Source organism: Erinaceus europaeus, chromosome 8 (assembly GCF_950295315.1).
Source record: "Erinaceus europaeus chromosome 8, mEriEur2.1, whole genome shotgun sequence".
In the NCBI taxonomy this organism is placed as follows: domain Eukaryota; kingdom Metazoa; phylum Chordata; class Mammalia; order Eulipotyphla; family Erinaceidae; genus Erinaceus; species Erinaceus europaeus.
This window is the reverse complement of record NC_080169.1, coordinates 109,533,541-109,553,169: the sequence shown is the minus strand read 5'-3', so window position 1 is coordinate 109,553,169 and position 19,629 is coordinate 109,533,541. Positions and strand designations below refer to the sequence as shown.

Sequence of the window (19,629 nt, the reverse complement as noted above, 5' to 3'; positions counted from 1 at the left end):
CCACACCACTGTGCTGTCTCTAATAAACATTTTTTTAATCTTATTTCAAATTTTCCCTTTAAATGTGCTTATTTTTGCTATCAAATGTTGAACTTGTTGTATTGAAGGGACTGAAGTAATGGTTTCTCTAGTACCATCACTTTCTTCTACTTCTATCCTTTGGCCCCTTTTTACCTACACAAATTTGAAGAAACTCTTCCCCCTCATGTTGTTGTAGTTCTTAGGCATGAACTGTAGGTGGCAGTAAAATTTCAGGCTCAAAGGGCTCTGAAGGGCTTTACTCAGCAACAACTAAGGAGGGTGTCTGAGAAACTGAACTGCACAAGCTAGTGTTAGAAACAGTGAGATTTTTCTAAACACTAAACTACATATAAACATAGGAACTTATTAAAAACCACACAAGATGGTTCAAGTACAGCTCACATGGGGATCACGAAGATATGTATTTGAGAAATAGAGTCTTAAAGAACAGGAAATTATGAGAAAGGAGGGAATTAGTGGAAATTTGCATTAAATGAAGATCTCATCAAACAACTTTTATTATTGAAGTCCTGGGACTCACTTCCTTTCTGCCATTCTCTCTCTTTTTCCTTTTAGTTTGCTCTTTCCACATCTCCCTACCCCCCTCTATTGGTGGTGAATGTTACCTTTGAGTCTCTTTGGCATTCCCTGAATGGGTTTGTAGCTGCTTGAATAGAGAATGTGTTTGTCTTTCTCTCCTTTCAATGCCACTTTGTATGGCTGCTGTAACTTTCATCTCTCTTGCTCTCATTTCTGTTGCCTCTCTCTTCTTACTGTATGTGCTTTGTTCTTTGTCTTAATAGCAATACTCATAATTGGAGGAAAAGCAGACAAAGAAAGGACTGTGTGATCCACAGAGAATCTCAGTGCTGAGGGATGCCTCAGTTCTATTTTACCTAGTTAGTGATGCTTTGGGAATTACAGTGGTAAAAATGTCACCTACATTTATGATTTCATTATTGCCTCCAACCCTCTATATACTGTCATAGGCCTGGCCACCAGTCTTCTAGACACAAAGTAAACAAATCCTTAAAAAAAAAAAAAAAAGCTCCAGGGAGGAACCTTACTAACCAGTGATATTAATCCAGGGGCTATACTTTTAAGCTGCATCAAATCAGCCATTGGCTTCATTGACATGCAAATGATTCATTTGCCATAAATTCAGACTGCATAGCATCATTACGTCAAAGTAAATCTGATGGGGGATTGTATTAGAAGAATAGACTTTGAGGGTGGGGGTATAGCATAATGGTTATGCAAAGAGACTTTCATACCTGAGACTCTCAAGTCCCAGGTTCAGTCCCAACCACCGTTCTTCTTCTTCTTCTTCTTCTTCTTCTTCTAGCGTTTGCCCTTTTTCCGTAGCCAGTCAACAGCGTCAGCTTGAAAGCTGTCAGGAGCTGCTTGTTGCTGGCTTTGAAAGTGACTGGGATCCATGTGGATTCAGTCGGCTAGCAAGGATCGTCAGTTTCCCCAATGAATGGGTACTCATGGGATGCACCACGAGAAGGTCGATCCAATGCATCCCAACCACCGTCATAAGCCACAGCTAAGCAGTGCTCTGGTAAAAAAAAAAAAAAAAAAGACTCTGGGGGGTGGGCGGTGCGCAGTGGGTTAAGCCACATGGCGCAAAGCACGGTCCAGAGTAAGGACCGTGATTCAAGCCCCCAGCTCCCCACATGAAGGGGAGTAGCTTCACAGGCGGTAAAGCAGGTCTGCAGGTGTCTATCTTTCTCTCCCACTCCTTGTCTTCCCTTCCTCTCTCGATTTCTCTCTGTCCTATCCAACAACAACAGCTATAAAAACAATAACAACTACAACAAGCGCAACAACAAGGGCAATAAAACAGAGAAAATGGCCTCTAGGAGCAGTGGATTCGTAGTGCAGGCACTGAACCGTGATAACCCTGGAAACATTAAAAAAAAAAAAAAGTAGACTACTCAGATCAAGGCTGTGGACAGGAAAGGAAAAAAATGAAATAAAAGTGGAATGACCAAAGAGAGCTGGCAGGGACATTGTAAGATAATATTAAACTAGAACCAGAGACATTTCTTTCTCTTCCTGAGTAGAAAGTGGGTGACCATCCCCATATTAAGGAAGTAGAATTTCTGTTATGTCCCCCCTTTCCTAAATTCAAAGTGCATTGTGGGAGGGCAAACCGAGATGCCCTCCCCCATATGCTTGTAGATTCATCAAACATAAACTCAACAAAGAATTGAGGAGAAAAGCATGATTTTCAGGAATATTAAGCTTTATTCAAGAAAGATGAGACCTTGCATGTTAGAGTACATGTGAGTAGAGAGTGAAAGAGAACACTTTAGTCCCATGTTGGTGCTCCCAACCAAGCAGAGAGAGAGCAAACAGGAGACTACATCCATAGCATCAACTTGTATGAACTTCTAAAGCTCCACCTTCACTTCCTTTCTAAGCCACACCCACATCTGTTACCTCTCCCATTCCCCGTGCAACATTTATTTTCTACCCCACCAGTATGAAGAACATGTATACCTGGGTAACATGTGTTCCAGCGTGATGCAGCAGTTTCCCTGTTCCACGTGCTTTCCGAGCCTGGCTCTCTCCTGTATGTCCCTACCTACATTGACCCCATCAAAAGGACAAAGAGTGGCAGAAACACAAAGGAAAATTAATGAAACACACACACACAGAGCTGCTTTCATTGTGTGCATGAGGAATCCACACTCAAGGATTTATTTATTTATTTATAGTGTGCCAAATGGAGGGCAGTGGTAACTCAGCTTCTAATTTAAACTATATTTCCTTCTTTATTTTCTATTACATTTCCATGAAGGGATCAGGAAACCAAAAGGATTTTGATACCTCTAGCCAGGCCCTTGAGTTGTTATGGGTGTCTTAAATTTTCCCCTTCTCTCCAGTCTTAGAAAAAGCATTCCATTGCAGAGTATTATCAGAGTCTCAGTTCCTACTCATGTACCTACTCACATGCCACTTTTATTTCTGTTTTATGTTTCTTCCAGCCTTTTATGTGATGACTTCTCCACCCAATGACAACTTAGAAATACTAATGGAAGGGCTTATGTGCTAGGAATAGTGGGAAAGGAGAGAGACATTCACTCATAGGTGAATCCCTCCAAAAAGTAATAGATCCATGTAAGTAGGTTTTCCGCATTCACCTGATTTATCCCCCGTCTTTGGGAAAGTCTAAAGGAAATTTTTGCTGATAATATATCTATCTCCAAGAGGGAAATGAAATAGACATTCCAATAAAATGTCATGTAAAAATCCATGTGTGCTATTAAGTTAAAACTGTGATAAAAAGCAAAGCAAAATATATACACATACACATAGGTATATATCAGCATAGCTTTACTTTAAAACAAACATCTTACTGTCTTAATACATTGAGCAATATTGTTTTTCTAAACAGTATTAGAGCACTTCGTAGAGGTCACTAAGAAAATGCAGGCACTCCAAACATTTATAAGCCATCATAGCAGATGGCAAAGATTCAAATTGCCATGACACTCATCATTTCAATTCTGAGACTGTTGACTAAGGGCTATAAAACATCACAAGAAGGACAATCATCAGAGACATTTGTTTTCTTGAATATTACTCATTTCCTATGGTGCATTGCTACTTTACTGATAGAAATCTGGGTACAATTTTTAGTGTCCTTACGCCTTGCACTTGAACTACAGGAAAGTTCAGAGGCCTGAAAGGGGAGTTGTTGATAAGAGGCATCTTGAGTTTCTTAGAAGTCTGTTGAGTCCTGTTATCTGGAAGGTATAGATAATGTGCTGTGAATGTGGTAGCCTTCAGGTGTGCTTTGTAGCTCATTTGCCTTGATTCTTGTTATGTGTATTCATTAATCTGTTAAACTACAATATGCATAAACACATACAACCAGTCTGGTGAGCTTTCTCTCCATTCCTGACTACAGGGCGTTTTAAGGGCAGCCCTTGAAGTTTTGCTTCTGTTGGTTTACCTTACTGAGTTTAAGTGACATGTACATAAAAATGGAAGAGAAATCATAAAAGATCAATTGAAAATATTCTTGAGGCTGTGATTAGAAACAAAACCGAGTGATGTGAAAAGAGATGGGGGAGAATTATCAATTCTGTAGTCTTTCGATGCCCATGAGTGTTGACACTGTGAGGGCAGATGCCATTTCCAAGACTAATGTGGATGGAGAAGTGATAAATGGTCTGAGACAAAAACCACAAGTCCTCCAGGTGCAGTACAGGGACTCTGCAGTGAACTTTCATGGATTCTTTTGTTGTCAGACTGAGAAAGATTATCTGTCCCTGAAAGCCAACCTCTGTTTTCAAAAATAAGCTAATTATATTGCTGACTTCATATTTCTTCTACTTCTCTCTTGAGCTCATTTCTGTGGGACTTCTGCCCACTTTCAGCAATAATGGATGGTGTGCATGCCTCTGTAGTGTAATTTAGTGGCTCGTTATGGTGAAAGGTGAAATAGTGAGTGAGGAGTGAAATATTCCATATGTCTTCAGAATTCCACAAACCCAGGCGTATGGGAGACATGCAGCACAGAAACTCAACATGACTAATCTTTCAAAAACACTCTGAAATTGATAGTTCTTTCCCCACTGCCTGCATGCAGCCCCTGGGGATTTTAACAGAGCCATCTGGAATTTTTCAGAATTAATATTTGTGTTTTCTTTCTACAGAAAAGCAGCAAAAACTCTGATTCTCAAGCCTGCCACCTGAGACATGCAGTCTTTCTTTCGCATGGCTGTTTCTTTGTTCATAGAGCTCTGAGAAAACCAGACTGCCAATAGTCTAGGCATGCATTTGTTGACTTGCCACTAGAGAACAACCATCCTTAAGACATTTCCTGGTTTGCTGGCTCTTTTCTACTCTTTTGTACCTTTGATAATTTGAGAAGTGATCTCACATATATCCCAGATAGGTGTTTCTCTTTAGACTCACTTTCCTATCCCATTTTACTTATACACATTCTTGTGTGTTGTAACCATCAGGGCAAGACACATGTGTCTCTCTTGCCAGGTATGCTAAATGTCTTTTGACCCTGAGAAAACTCAGGTATTATCTAATTCTCTCTATGGAGTTTCAATCATCCTCTTGGTCTTTTCTTCTCTGCTGACAGAGAAACTAGCAAATTTATTTTGAAAATAATTCAGAGATGGCATGATACCTTTTCTAGGAACTCCAGAATAGGTCTATGTCTCAATACCTATGTGGTAGTGATAAAATTAACTCAGTCCAAATCAAATTTTGATCAGGGGCCCTCAACAGGACATGATGCTAACTATTGAAGAAGCTCATAACCTGGGGAAACCCAGTATGTGAGAAGACAGTAAAGTATGAAGACACTTCTATTCTTTGATGAGAATGGAAAACCTTTCCATTTATTTATATCTCTTTCTGTTTCCTTGAAGAGTGACTCATAATTCTTGGTGTGCAAATCTTTCACTCCCCTTGGTGACTTTATTCCTAAATATTTTATTGTTTTTGCTGCTATAGTAAGAGGGGTTGATTTCTGGATATCTTTTTCTAGCTTAATGTTTGTGTAGAATAATACCACTGATTTTTTTTTTTGAATGTTGGTTTTATTTTTAGGCTGCCACTTTGCTATAGTATTCAATAATTTCCAATTTTCTACTGGATTCTTTAGGGTTTTCTATATATAGTATCATTTATGCAACCGTAGGGTTCTGTTGTATAATGTTGGAAGATGATGGTGAGAGTCTCAGCAACTGCACTGCAAATCGTTAACCCTCCCAGTAAAAAAGAGTTAAAATAATAATATGAAGACACAGTGGTGATGGTGAGAAGTCCATAACCTTCCAAGAGAGTCAAAGTATTCAATCACTTCAACTTTATGACTCTCTTTAACTCAACTTTTGCATATGAAGTGATGGAGGGTCTTGAGCTCTGGTAGAAAGAACACTGCTACCTGGGAAAGGGACATATGATGACATCTGGGAGACTCCAAGGAAAGGCTCGATGCCAAGTGGTGCTTTTTAATTTTTTTTATTTATAAAAAGGAAGCATTGACTAAACCATAGGATAATAGGGGTACAACTTCGCACAATTCCCATCACCAGAACTCTGTATCCCATCCCCTCCCCTGATAGCTTTCCCATTCTTTAACCATCTGGGAATATAGATTCAAGGTCATTGTGGGATGCAGAAGATTGAAGGTCTGGCTTCTGTAATTGCTTCCCCGCTGAACACGGGAGTTGACAGGTCGATCCACACTCCCAGCCTATCTGTCTCTTTCCCTAGTGGGGAAGGGCTCTGGGGAAGCAAAGCTCCAGGACACATTGGTGGAGTTGTCTGTCCAGGGAAGTCTGGTCAGCATCATGCTAGCATCTGGAACCTGGGGCTTAAAAGACAGTTAACATACAAAACCAAGCAAATTATTGATCAATCATGGACCTAAAGACTGGAATAGGAAGAGTTGAGGGGTCCTCCATTTTATAGATAGCTAGTAGGCATATTTTAGTTATATTCCAAAGGGTCTGTGGCTATACTAGTTTATTTTTCTTTTTTCTTTTTTTTCTTTTTTCTCCTGAGCCTGAAATCTGATATGCAGGTGGATCCAAGTTATTGTCTGGGGAAATGATGTCTTGGTTGGAAAAAGGACCAGAAAGCTGAATCAGGGAAGAGAGGAGCTCCCTAATATGGGAAAGGGGTATAAATATTTTTTACTATAAACCCCATTGATTTGATGTGGTCTGGGGCCCATAATCAGTTTAGGAGCCTATGTGACCTCTGCATCCCTGTAGATCTGAGTTCACATTCTGTGGTCATGAGTAGGAACATTCCAGGCTGCCCCAATAGTGATCCATCTTCAAGCAGTAGAGTTTTTATAGGTATGACTGTTACCACTTGGTCTTTACTGCTTCCTTTGTGTATCCCCAGACTCTTTAGTCCTCTCTACTAAATCTCAAGACTCTGTTGTATTCATATGCACAGGCCAACCAGAATCAGCCTATAATGGGATATTTTGCCACTAATGGACATTTAAGACTTTCTTGCCATTATTACTATGCCTTTATATGGTAACATCACATAAAGGACAAAATGGCAATGAAGACACTTCTCTACTTATTCCCCTTCTAGCTTCTAATAACTAATATAAATTTCACAGTCTAACATGTAGGGATTTTTATTTTGTTTGTTATTGTTATTTTGATTTCACATTTGAGTAAAACCTGTGCTTCCTGGGTCTTTGATAAAATGATGGAGAGTTAGATTATGGATGTGATGGGCCTCACACATCTGGAGGTGTGAAACTACACTCCTAAAATTTCATAATATTGTGAAGCCATGTTAAAGCACTAAAAAAAAAAATAGGGTAAGGGAAGCCAGGTGGTTGTTCACCTGGTTGAGCATACATGTTAACATTCACAAAGACCTGGGTTTGAGCCCCACTCCCCACTTGCAGGGTGGGGACAGCTTCATGAGTCACAAAGCAAATGCACAGCTGTCTCTCCCAGCTACCCCCCCTTCCCCTCTCAATTTCTCTCTGTCCTCTGCAATAAAGAAAAGAAAAATGGCTACTGGGAATGGTGGATTTGTTGTGTAGTCCAAAAAGATAACTCTGGTGTCAAGAAAGGAAAAGAAAAGGAAAGGAAAGGAAAGGAAAGAAAAGAGAAAAGAAAAGTGGTGGGGATGGGAGAGAAGAGAGGAAAGGAATAATATAAAAATATTACTGGTGATTACTGGAGGCAGTTTAGTGACTAGAGAGTTGGCATTGGGAGCCTAGTATTTTGCTTGTAATACCCAGCATTGCATGTGCCAGAGTGAGGCTCTGGTTTCTATTCTATTGCTTCTTTTCTTCCTTTATCTCATGTTACTAAATAAATACACCTTTTTAAAAATTGTTATTTATAAAATGGGAAATATTGACAAGACCATAGGATAAGAGGGGTACAACTCCACACAGTTCCTACCACCAGAACTCCATATCCAATCCCCTCTCTTAATAGCTTCCCGACTCTTTATCCCTTTGGGAGTATGGATCCAGTGTCATTGTGGGATGCAGAAGGTGGAAGATCTGGCTTCTGTAATTGCTTCCCCGCTAAACATAGGCATTGGCAAGTTGATCCATACTCCAGCCTGCCTCTCTCTCTTCCTAGTAGGGCAGGTGTCTGGGGAGGCAGGGCTCCAGGACACATTGATGGAGTTGTCAACTCAAGGAGTTAAAATGTAAAGCAGAGCAAATTGTTGACTTATCATGAAACTAAAAGCAAGAATGTTGCAGATGAAGATTTGGGGTCTCTGTTTTGGAAAATGCTAGTAGGTCTATTTTAGGTATATTCCAAGGGGCCCATAACTTTACTAGTTTTTGCCTGAGCCTGACAGCTAACATGCAGGTGGACCCAGGTTATTGTCTGGGAAGATGGTGTCATAGTTGGAAAAAGACTAAAAATCTGGATCAGAGAAGAGAGCAGCTCCCAAATATGGGGAAAGTATATAAATATTGTTAACTGTAAGCCCATCGATTTGATCTGGGGTCCATATTCAGCACAAGAGTCTATGTAACCTCTGCTTCCCTGTAGGTCTGAGCTCACATTCTGTGGTCACAGCAAAGAACATTCCAGCTGCACTAATCTCAGGACCCATCTTCCCCGGGTAGTTGGTAGAGTATGTTATCCAACCTCCCTCCAGAGAATGGACCATTCCTTATCATTGTTGATCCACAGCAAGGGCAAGGTCCTCTAAGGGCCCTCAAAGGGGTCCATTATGTTGTTCCTGATGGAGGTGACCAGTGACAGTGGCTGATGAGAGGGTCTGTTAGAGTTTTAGGCCCATCACATCTGTGTGGGAATCCCAGGACTCCCTGACTAGGACCCCAGGTGATGGGGTGGCTTGATAGTGACTAAAGAGTCATCATTAAAGTATGCCAGTCTCTGGGAATATGGATTAACCTACCAATGCCCATGTTCACCAGGGAAGCAATTACAGAAGCCAGACCCCCCATCTTCTGCATCCCTTAATGACCCTGGGTCCGTACTCCCAGAGGGTTAAAGAATAGTAAAACTAACAGGGGAGGAGATGGGATATGGAGCGCTGGTGGTGGGAATTGTACTCCTCTTATGCTATGGTCTTGTCAGTGTTTCCATGTTATAAATAAATAAATAATTTTTTTAAAGTATGCCAGTCACCTGCCCTCATTCAGATTTTGTAGTCCTTACTTTGTCTGACACGGTTAACTTTGGAGTAATTGAGGGATGTGTAATAGGAAGTAGATGAGGGGGGTATCTAGGCCTAAGTAGACACTTTTTTCATTAGGTACTTTATGGTGTCCTTTTTTGGGTTTTTCTACTTGCTTGCTACATTTATTGACTCACTGCAAATTATTGTGCACTTTTGCTTTAAGGTATATGTTTTCCCCTAACTTATAGATGGATACCTGTACATATGCCCTATTTCATGGGCCCTGGTCTATATCTAAGTTTTGAGATTTGCTAAGCAGTGTATCGCCCAAATCAGAATTAAGGAGTCTTATGAGCCAGAAAAGGTCATTACTTTATCAGAGTAATGAAGCTGAAGAGTTGACATTCCACACATGACATCTCTGGCCCATGTGCTGGGAATATAAATTGGTCCAACCTCTGTGGAGAGCAGTCTGGAGAACCCTCACAAGGCTAGAAATAAAGCTCCAATGTTTCCTTTTTATAAATAAAAAATTTAAAGAAAAGAACAATTCAAGGGGGCCAGCCATGGTGAGGTACATTACAGTGAGAACACACACACACACACACACACACACAAAAGAAATGAACCTCCCATATGACCCAGAAATTTCTCTCCTAGGGGTATATCCTAAGGACTGCATAACACTCAACAAAAAAGATATGTGTACACCTATGTTCATAGCAGCACAATTTGTAAATGCTAAAACCTAGAGCCAAACCAGGTGTCCAACAACAAATGAATGGCTATGAAAGCCATGGTATATTTACACAATGGAATATTATGTAGTCATTAAGAAGAATGAACCCACCTTCTCTGACCCATCTTGGATGGAACTAGAAGGAATTATGTTAAGTGAGATTAGTCTGAAAGACAAAGGTGAGTATGGGAAGATTCCACTCATAAACAGAAGTTGAGAAAGAAGAACAGAAAGGGCAACCCAAAGCAGAATTTGACTGAGTTTGGAGAATGGTACCAAAGTAAAAATCTCTGGATGGATGGTGAGGGTAGATGCTTAGCTTCTCCAGTGGGGGTGGTGGGGAGGGCACAGAACACAGAACTTTGGAGGTGGGAATGATATTAATATACACTATAACTTATAGTCTCACAAGTCACTAACTAATAAATACAACTTGTAACTGCTCTATAGTTAAAGTGAAGCAGTGTCAACCATTCCCAAGTATGAAAATCACCATTTAGTCACTGCATCCACAGATTATTCTTGTTCCCGGACTTGCTATAATCTCTTGTAAAGAGTATAGTAGTAAAAACCTTTATTATAAAATTCTTGTTTCTGTTTTTCATCATTTCTCTACTTGAGCTCCAGCAAACAGATTGCTTAGAGGAGAACCTTCTTCCTACTGGTTTCCTGCCTCTCCCTGCAAAATTCTCACACTTCTGAATACAGTGTTACGTGCCTCATTCTTCCCATAGAAGAATGAATTAGTAATCAAGACAGCTTTTTTTTTTCCTTTAAAATCCTAGACCTCTGAGCAGAGCACAGTATTATGCCTCTTTCTTCACATAAAAGAATGAGTTGGTGATCAACACTATATTTTTAAAGCTTGGGGTGAAGGGTTATCTACGTTTGGTCAGTATTCTTCAAAGTAGCTGAACTAGCTCAGCTAAGGGAGAAAAGACAGACTTTAAAGGGTTAATTCAATTTCTCCTTCGTATCTTATTAGAGAACCAGAAATGAATCCCAAATGATAAAAAAAAACAAAAACACTGATTTATAAAATGAAGAGTGGGTACCCAGTGATTGCTTTTATACCTGATCTGATTTTCAAAGATTTAAAGACATAATGTGGGGAGCCAGGAAGTGGCTCACTGGGTTAAGTGTACCTAGTACTAAACACAAGGACTCTCATAGGATCTGGGTTCAAGCCCCCACTCTCCACCTGCAAGGGGAGTGTTTCACAAGTTGAGAAGCAGGTTTGCAGGTATCATTCTTCCTCTTTCTCTATCTCCCCCTCTTCTCTCAATTTCTCTCTATCCTAGCCAACAAAAAATGGGGGTGAGGGGGTGGGGAATGGCTGTCAGGAGCACTGGATTCCTAGTGCTGGCCCTGAGCACCAGTGAGAAGCCTGGAGGCTAGAAAAAAGACACAATATGGATACATAGAGTGACCATGTCATACTCCAGCAAACATTAAATTCCTGAAAGAGTGGAAGGAAGCAAACCCACCTCCCCCTAATGATAATGATATATCATTTCTTTTACTTCTCTTTCAATTTTTAACTGTCTAAATTTTTATATATGCATAACCTACCAACTGTCTATTTGTGTTTATTCCCTTTCCTGTAACGTTCTCTGGAATTCCCATGGACTTTGAGTACTTGTTATCACTGGATTGATCTGTTATCTCCTACCTATGAGTTTCTCTTTGTCTTTGATAACTGTAGACTTAACTTGTCCCATTCTGTGACATTAGACTCTAAACTGACACTTAGTAAACTCTCCCACCCAAACAAACCAGGTAAGCTTTAGGAGCTAATGATCAGAGTACAGAGTGCAAGTAATACATTGATAACACTGCTTACTATGTTCAATTTCAATTTAACTGAATGGGAGGAGGTGTATAATTTTCATGAGACTACTCTTGATCATTACTCTGCTTCTAGTTTTCAGGATTATTTACAAAAGATTTATCATACTTATTATCTCGTTTTAGGTCACCAGTTTCTTCAGAAGATCACGGTAAGATTCTGTCTTACTTACACTAATTCAGGATTAAAGTTGAACTCTGGTCCTTGAGTTTCACTATAAGAGGGAATAATTACTTAATAAAATATTTCAAGATATTAGTATTTTTTACTCTTTTGAAATACCAAGTATTTAAATAAATTAATTCACTTTAGATAAATTTGATATACTGCCTTCAAAGTTGTTATAACTATTTTAGTTGACAGATTTTGTAACACTTAATGCACTCTAGCTGATTTCTGTCCCATCACCAAAGAGCTTTTGTGATTTGAACTAGAGAGGAAATATCTGAAGCACAGATATTCATCTTCATATAGGGCTATGCAATAGATATTCCTTGAATTCCCTTTCAGATTAGACATTGAAATTTGCAAAGCATGTTATATGTCTGAAATGCACCTTGGTAAGTGGAATGAGTTATGAGCCAGCTGAGATAAGTTATTTATATTTTTAAACCATTTAATTCAAGGGCTAAAATATAAATTTGTATAAAGTCTAACTTCTGATGTTATTTACTCAATCAGTGATTTAAGAATTGCTCATTTGAATTTTGCAGTGAGTCAGTTATGCTACTTAATCCTGTTATGCAAATATCAGTGTGTGGTTATATGCAAAGATGATGTGGTGGGTGATGCAGAATTCCTACCTCAAGGAACTTTGTAAGTTTAGTTGGGAAAGGGATGGCAGAATGGCACACACATACTGCGAAGCAGTGAAATATGGTACATACTGCAATGGATGAATGGTTAAACCAGAATCCTAAGAATACTATTGACAGTCCGCTTTTTATTATCTTGGTTTAACTAAGGGGATAATTACTCATTCACCCAGCCAAGCAAATAACATAGAAACTACTTTAACCTTCCCTCTTCACATTCTTTATTATTATTATTATTATTATTATTTTATTTAAGAAAGGAGACATTAATAAAACCATAGAATAAGAGGGGTACAGTTCCACAATTCCCATAACCCGATCTCCATATTACATCCCCTCCCCTGATAGCCTTCCCATTATCTATCTCTCTGGAAGCATGGATCCAGGGTCATTGTGGGTTGCAGAGGGTGGAAGGTCTGGTTTCTGTAATTGCTTCCCCACTGAACATGGTAGATCCATACTCCATGGATCTTTGACTGGTAGATCCATACTCCCAGTCTGCCTCTCTCTTTCCCTAGTAGCGTGGGACTCTGGGGAAGCAGAGCTCCAGTACACATTGATGGGGTCGTTTGTCCAGGGAAGTCTGGTCAGCATCTTGTTGGTGTCCGGAACCTGGTGGGTTTAGGATGCCTCATTTGTCCCGCTTCTTCTTCTAGCGTTTGCCCTTCTTCCGTAGCCAGTCAACAGCATCAGGTTGAGCCTGATGTAAAGTTTTGAGACCTCCTTTGAATCTGGAGAGGTGGCAGTCGTTGACTATGTGGGTCATAGTCTGTCTGTAACTTCAGGGGCAGTTCGGGTCGTCTCTGGCTCCCCAGTGATGGAACATAGCGGCGCAGAAGGCCGGGACTTCTAAGGCTTTCTAGCAGTTGTTGTCAGAGCTCATACTGGTGCAGCTACCTTCCAGTCCTCATCTTGGCTCCACCCCCATCTTCACATTCTTATTTCTACCTGGTCGCTAAATCCTATCAACGTTCTCCTGGACTTTTTTCTTCTATTTTCTCTTTTCTATCCACACTGTTTTAGTTTAGAGATTCTCCATGTCATACACAGACTTTTGAAACCAACTTAAAATTGGTGTATATATCTCTAGATTTCTTTCTTGTCTACTGTATGCATTGATAAAATCAAAATCATTGTTACATGCTAAAAATCTACTGTTGTTTCCTGTAGAATACCATTTTTTAATAGGCCAGTAGTTGCATTCAGCATTTCAATGATATATTTTAACAAGAGATAAAAGGTTCAAATGAGTAGAATCTCATCTTTCTTTCTTTCTTTCTTTCTTCCTTCCTTCCTTTTTTTCTTTATTGTTTGTTTATTATCAGAGCACTGCTCTTCTCTGACTTATGGTGGCATGGGGGATTAGACCCTCAGCCATGAAAGTCTGCCTGTATAACCATTATGCTATCTCCCCCACCCCTTCTCCACTGTTTATTGCTTCATTTATTTCATCTTTCATCCTTCTTTTACTCACACTCTATATTCTAAGCATGAAGTACCACACCCAATTTCTGTACTTCACCATTTTTACCTTGTAATTTTTGCATCTGTCCACACTGTTCTCTCTTATGGTCAAAGTCCAGTTCCCTTTCACCATAAAGACAGCTTAAACCTAACCATATAATGCCTTTGCAATTGTCTCGTCTGAGAGTTGTTGGATTCAGTTATCACTGCATCAAATAATTTTTCTTCTTGCTAGACTGCCTCAGACCACCACAGTGGATGAGCAGCAGGAGGGTCAGGGGTCTTGAAGGCAACCTCCCCGGTGGGTCAGGAGTCGGCACGAGGGAGTACAGATAGACACCACACTCTATTGGAGGGTGAATCTGGACTCATTTTAATAGTGAAACTGCATTAGCTTTTATACTTTTTTCAGGTTACATTCAGGTTGCCTAAGCAACCAGCTTAGTCTTGTGGCTTTGGCAAGCTATATGTTACTCCCCAATTTTTGTAAAGAATGGTACATTGCTTAGTATCGCCCTGTTCTCAGGGGAGGTCATACCCAGAATTGTTTTAGACTTTTGCTGAGGGCTATCTCTACCATTAATCTTCTATGGGGGGCATACAGATCTTTGCCTAGTCATGGACCACTGCTCATCTAGGTCTGGTACAGTTTAACTATTAATCTTTCTTTGTTTCAATATGTCAACTTGTACCTGGGAGGCCTCAATCTCTGTATTCTTTCTTTGAGGGGCAGGTCATAACATGACTTCTTTTGTCCGTCTATGCTGACCCACCTTCCCCACTTTCATAATGTAACTTTCAAATATGCTCCTGTGTAAGGGAGAGGGGGTTCTTCTGACTCTCCATTTTCACCAGGCACTGCCAAAGCACTATTAATCAATTGTGACAGTATAATTATTTGTAACAATAATGGGGGGAGAATGCATCGTCCCACTCTCGTCCTTTCTGCCCAGCTTCCTTGAAGTCTGAATGCAGGTCCAGAGGAGATGACCCTGTCAGGCTCCCTGGCGTTCGTGACAGGGGGGTGCCGCACTAGACTTCAACATACACATTCAATATTTGATTTACCTGCTTGTCTTCCTTGTTAGACTGTGAGTTTTATAATAGAGACCGCCCCTAAATAGTAAACATTTAAAAGGTGCTCATTAGATAAACAAAGTAAGAGTTAGAGGGTGAGCTCTAGGCAGTCCTGGTCTACTGTCACATCACCAAATTTGTCTCAGTATTGGAATTAACTGATACCATGTTCTATGAAAAACAAAAGGGCACATTATGTTTAGTCCAATTAAGTCAGAAGGAGGCAGTCAATCACCTTTATTCCATGCTATTTTGGTCATCTGTGTTATTTGACCTATATTTTATATTGTACATTTAGAATTTCTTGTGATTCTGGGTTCAAATGATGAACTGGTTAATATTCTCTTTTTATTTTTAACTAGGATCCCCTTTAATGACTTTGATTTGCTTTTGTTTTTCCATTTGTAAGAAAGAATGCATTTATTATTGTTAAAAATGAGGGGAGGAGCATCATTGTATGGTACTTCTATGTTGCAATTCTAGCCTCCACAAGGAATTCTTAAGTGGGTATAAGCTACCAGTGAGTGTATGTTATATCTATGGAAGTCCTGAAAGGTCTCTCCCATTAGAAAGACTTTGTCAATATCAACAGCACTTCAAAATTGATTATTTGCATAATTGATATATAGGATAGACTAGCTGATAAAATTTTTTATCAATTAGGAAGCTTTTGTGTTTTTAAGACTTCAGAAATGATTATATCAGTATGAATCTCATTTTGATTCTATAATTTTCAATAATAATACAAATATGTAATATAAATTTAATATTGATTTATCTAATGTTTTCTTATGTATATTCTATACATTTTTAAATTTTCTTTATTGGAAGATTAATGGTTTACAGTCAATAGTAAAATACAGTAGTTTGTACATCAAAACATTTTCACATAACAATACAGCCACCACTAGGTCCTCTTCTGCCATTATGGCCCAGAACTCTCCCACCCCAGAATCATACTTTGGTGCAATACACAATTCCAGTCCAAGTTCTGTTTAAAGTTTTCCCTTCTGATCTTGTTTTTCAACTTCTGTCTATGAATGAGATCATCCCATATTCATCCTTTTGTTTCTAACTTATCTCACTTAACATGATATCCTTGAGCTCCATCCAAGATGGGGTAAAGAAGGTGAATTCATGATGAACCTTAGTCTTTGGAGCCTCAGGTATAAGAGTCTCTGCATAACCATTATGTCATCTACCCTGTTCACACTTCTCAGTTTTCCACATAAGAATTCAATGCCCCTCTATGTCCTCCTCTGCCATCGTGTTCCAAGACCTGAACCCTCCCCCACCACCCCAAAATCCTTTGCTTTTGTGCAATACACCAGACCCAGTCCAAGTTCTGCTTTGTGTTTATTATATTTTTGTTTGTTTTTTTTTTGTAACTGTGTTCATTTAATTGAAGATGCCTTTAAAATTTAGATGGAAAATAATTCTGCTATTATTTTCCTCTAAGTATTTGATAGTTTCTGGTCTAATATCCAATAGGGCATTGAAATCCCCTACTATTACTGTATTGCTGTAGCTCTTTCAGTAGATGTTTGATGTATTTAGATGGCCTCTCCTTGGGTGTGTATTCTATACATTTTTGAAGTACATACTTTTATTTTATTTTTCCATTAAGATTATCAGTGTGGCTTGGTGGCTGCATGACTCCACCATTTCCAGTGACCATTTTTTGATAGAGTATGAGAGGTAGAGAGAGAGAGAGAGAAGGAGAGACATGGCACTACTCCACTGCTCATAATTTGCTTCTCTGCAGGTGAAAAACTAGGGTTTGAACCCACGTGTGTCCTATAGGGTGAACCACTACCCCACCTTTACTTATAAATCTTTATTACTAAGATAGTATGCTATCGTTTCAAAAGTTTTATTACAGTTAGGCACTTTAAGAGTCTACAGTGGGAGCTGGCTGGTTAAGCCCACATAGTGTGAAGTACAAGAATAAGCACAAGGATCCAGCTTTGAACCCCCAGCTGCCCGCCTGCAGGACGGCAATTTCACAAGCAGTGAAGTAGGTCTGCAGGTGTCTTATCCTTCTCTCTACCTAACTATCTCACCCTCACCTCTCAATTTCTCTCTGTCCTATCCAACAACAACAGTAGCAGCAACAACAACAATGGGAAAAAAAGATGGCCACCAGGAGTAGTGGATTCATAGTGCAGGCACCAAGTCCCAGCAATAACCCTGGAGGGAAAAACAGACTGTATAGTTAGGTACCAGATGGTGCATACCTGGTTAAGCACACACATTACAATGTTCAAACCCCCAGTCCTCACCTGCAGGGGGAAGCTTCACGAGTGGTGAAACAGTGATGCAGGTGTCTCTCTCCCTCTCTATATCCCATTCCACTCTCAATTTCTTTTCATCCTATCAAATATATGTATACATATTTTAAGAGTTCATACTTGGGAGTCAGGTGGTAGCGCAGCAGGTTAAACGCATGTGACGTGAAGCACAAGGATCCCGGTTCAAGCCACAGGCTCCCCACCTGCAGGGAGGTCCCTTCACAGGCAGTGAAGCAGGTTTGCAGGTGTCTGTCTTTCTCTCCTCCTCTCTGTCTTCCCTTCCTCTCTCCATTTCTCTCTGTCCTATCCAATAACAACAACAATAATGACTACAACAACAATTTTTTTTAAAAAAAGGGCAACAAAAGGGAAAAAATAAATGAATAATAAAAGAGTCCATACTTAGTAATTAAAAGTTCTCTAAACATAAGTTGAAAAATAAGAGCAGAAAGGAAAATAAAAAACAGAACTTGGTCTGGGTTTGGTGTATTGTATCAAAGTAAAAGTAAAGGACTCGGGTAGGGAGGAGTGTTCAGGTCCTGGGACATGATGGCAGAGGAGGACTTAGGTGGGTAGTAGAGTATTATGTAAAAAACTGAGAGATGCTACAGATGTGCCAACTACTGTATTCTGCTGTGGACTATAAATGATTAATTCCCCCAGTAAAAATAAATCAAAGTTCTCTAACATTAATACCGTTTATATCCAGACAGTGGATGAAGAAATGTGAGGTTGCCAAAGTGGTATTTGCTCAGCTTTCCATACTGCCTTTGAAAAACTATAAGATGTGATGGTGGTAGATTGGAGTGGAGAACTGTGTCCTACAGTATTATCATCACATATTAAATTTTCACTGGAAATCTTATTATATCTGAGTAGGGGGAGTAAAAGAGTTAACCCGTAATTCAGCCTCTAGTGCCAAAGCGAAGGCAGGCCAGAGTAATCAGTTTGTGATTAGATGTGCAGCCATATAGAGTTGATGATGCAAGGCATAAATGAAATGTAAAATGCTTCTATTTATGTAATAGAGTATCCAAGACATCAAGAATAAAAGCTGAAATTTATTGGGCACTTACTATGCAGAGGCACTCTGCTAAAGTGCTTCAGCTCCATTATTTCATTTCATCTTCCACAAATAACCCTACACAGAGGATGTACTAGCTTCAATTTTATAGGCAGGGAGACACACTTGGGGTATTTAAATAACCTGCTTAATATTGCACAGCTAGTAATTGGAAGAGCTCGTTTCTAGATCCACTTCTAATTCTTGCTAACACCTACTTCTCTACTCATTTATCCACTGTGTTTCCACAAAACCAAAGAGATGATTGTCAGCATTAAGGTGAATTGATAGAATTACAGTGAAGAAGAAGAAGAAGAAAAAAAAAGTTACCCCTAACAGGAGTTTATTTACTACTGTGAAAGTAATTTCTTTTTAATGACAAAACAAAACAGAAGAAAACATAACAGCTTCTCCTCCCTGCTGGGAATGATTTGTCCCTGTAGAAAAAGTAAATACCAGTGTCACACTCTCTCATAATTAGTGAGCTGAGTGAAACCCAAGCTTCAGGGAAACCTGCCCGCTGAATCCCAGTGGAAACATTACATTTTAATGTTACATCTGGAGGCCGGAGACCAGCTCCTTGTCAGAAGATAAGCTTGGCAGTGATGGATTGTCTTGTCCTCTAAGTTTCCTCATATTCGCTGTCTATTACTTCATCACTTAAATGACTCCTTTGCCCAGGCAGTTCTGAGCTCTCAGATTCTGTTCTGTTACCTCAGCCTGTTTGTTTTATGGGCCTCTCAGAAAGCCACTCAGCTGCTTCAACCCATGCTAGAAGCCTGAGAGAGGGTCTTCTTCCAAAAAAAAAAAATGCCTGGTCACTCACAAAATAAGACATGAATTGATTTTCTTAATCAGAAGTGCCATGAGTCTGTTTGGTTCTTTTCCCCTGGGAATCACCAGAAGGAGGGATCCCTTGCCGGTCCTATCTCCATGACCTGCTGGAAAATAAATAAATAAATAAATATAAAAGTAATGGTGTTCACTGATGCAAATTAGCTGGAAATAAAGCTGTAACAATTACCATCACCAGTGTGGCTGGAAGCAGTTGGACTTTGCTCCAGGTCAAGAAAAGAAACCCTGTAGTGAGATTTAGGATGCTTGAATGTATCAACACATGACTGTATTTGTTTGTTTGTTTGCCCACCTTGCCACCACAGTGATTGCTGGGCTTG

The 19,629-nt window shown here is 39.7% G+C and overlaps 1 protein-coding gene across 2 annotated transcripts in view; it reads left to right on the top strand.

Moving 5' to 3' along the window:
- DGKI (diacylglycerol kinase iota) overlaps window positions 1–19,629 on the top strand; it is a 593,672-nt gene that overhangs the window by 519,775 nt on the left and 54,268 nt on the right. For both annotated transcript variants that reach the window (XM_060196647.1, XM_060196646.1), the window contains exon 28: window positions 11,870–11,895. In XM_060196647.1, coding sequence (XP_060052630.1) covers window positions 11,870–11,895 — 26 coding nt within the window. The remainder of the gene's footprint in view (window positions 1–11,869; window positions 11,896–19,629) is intronic.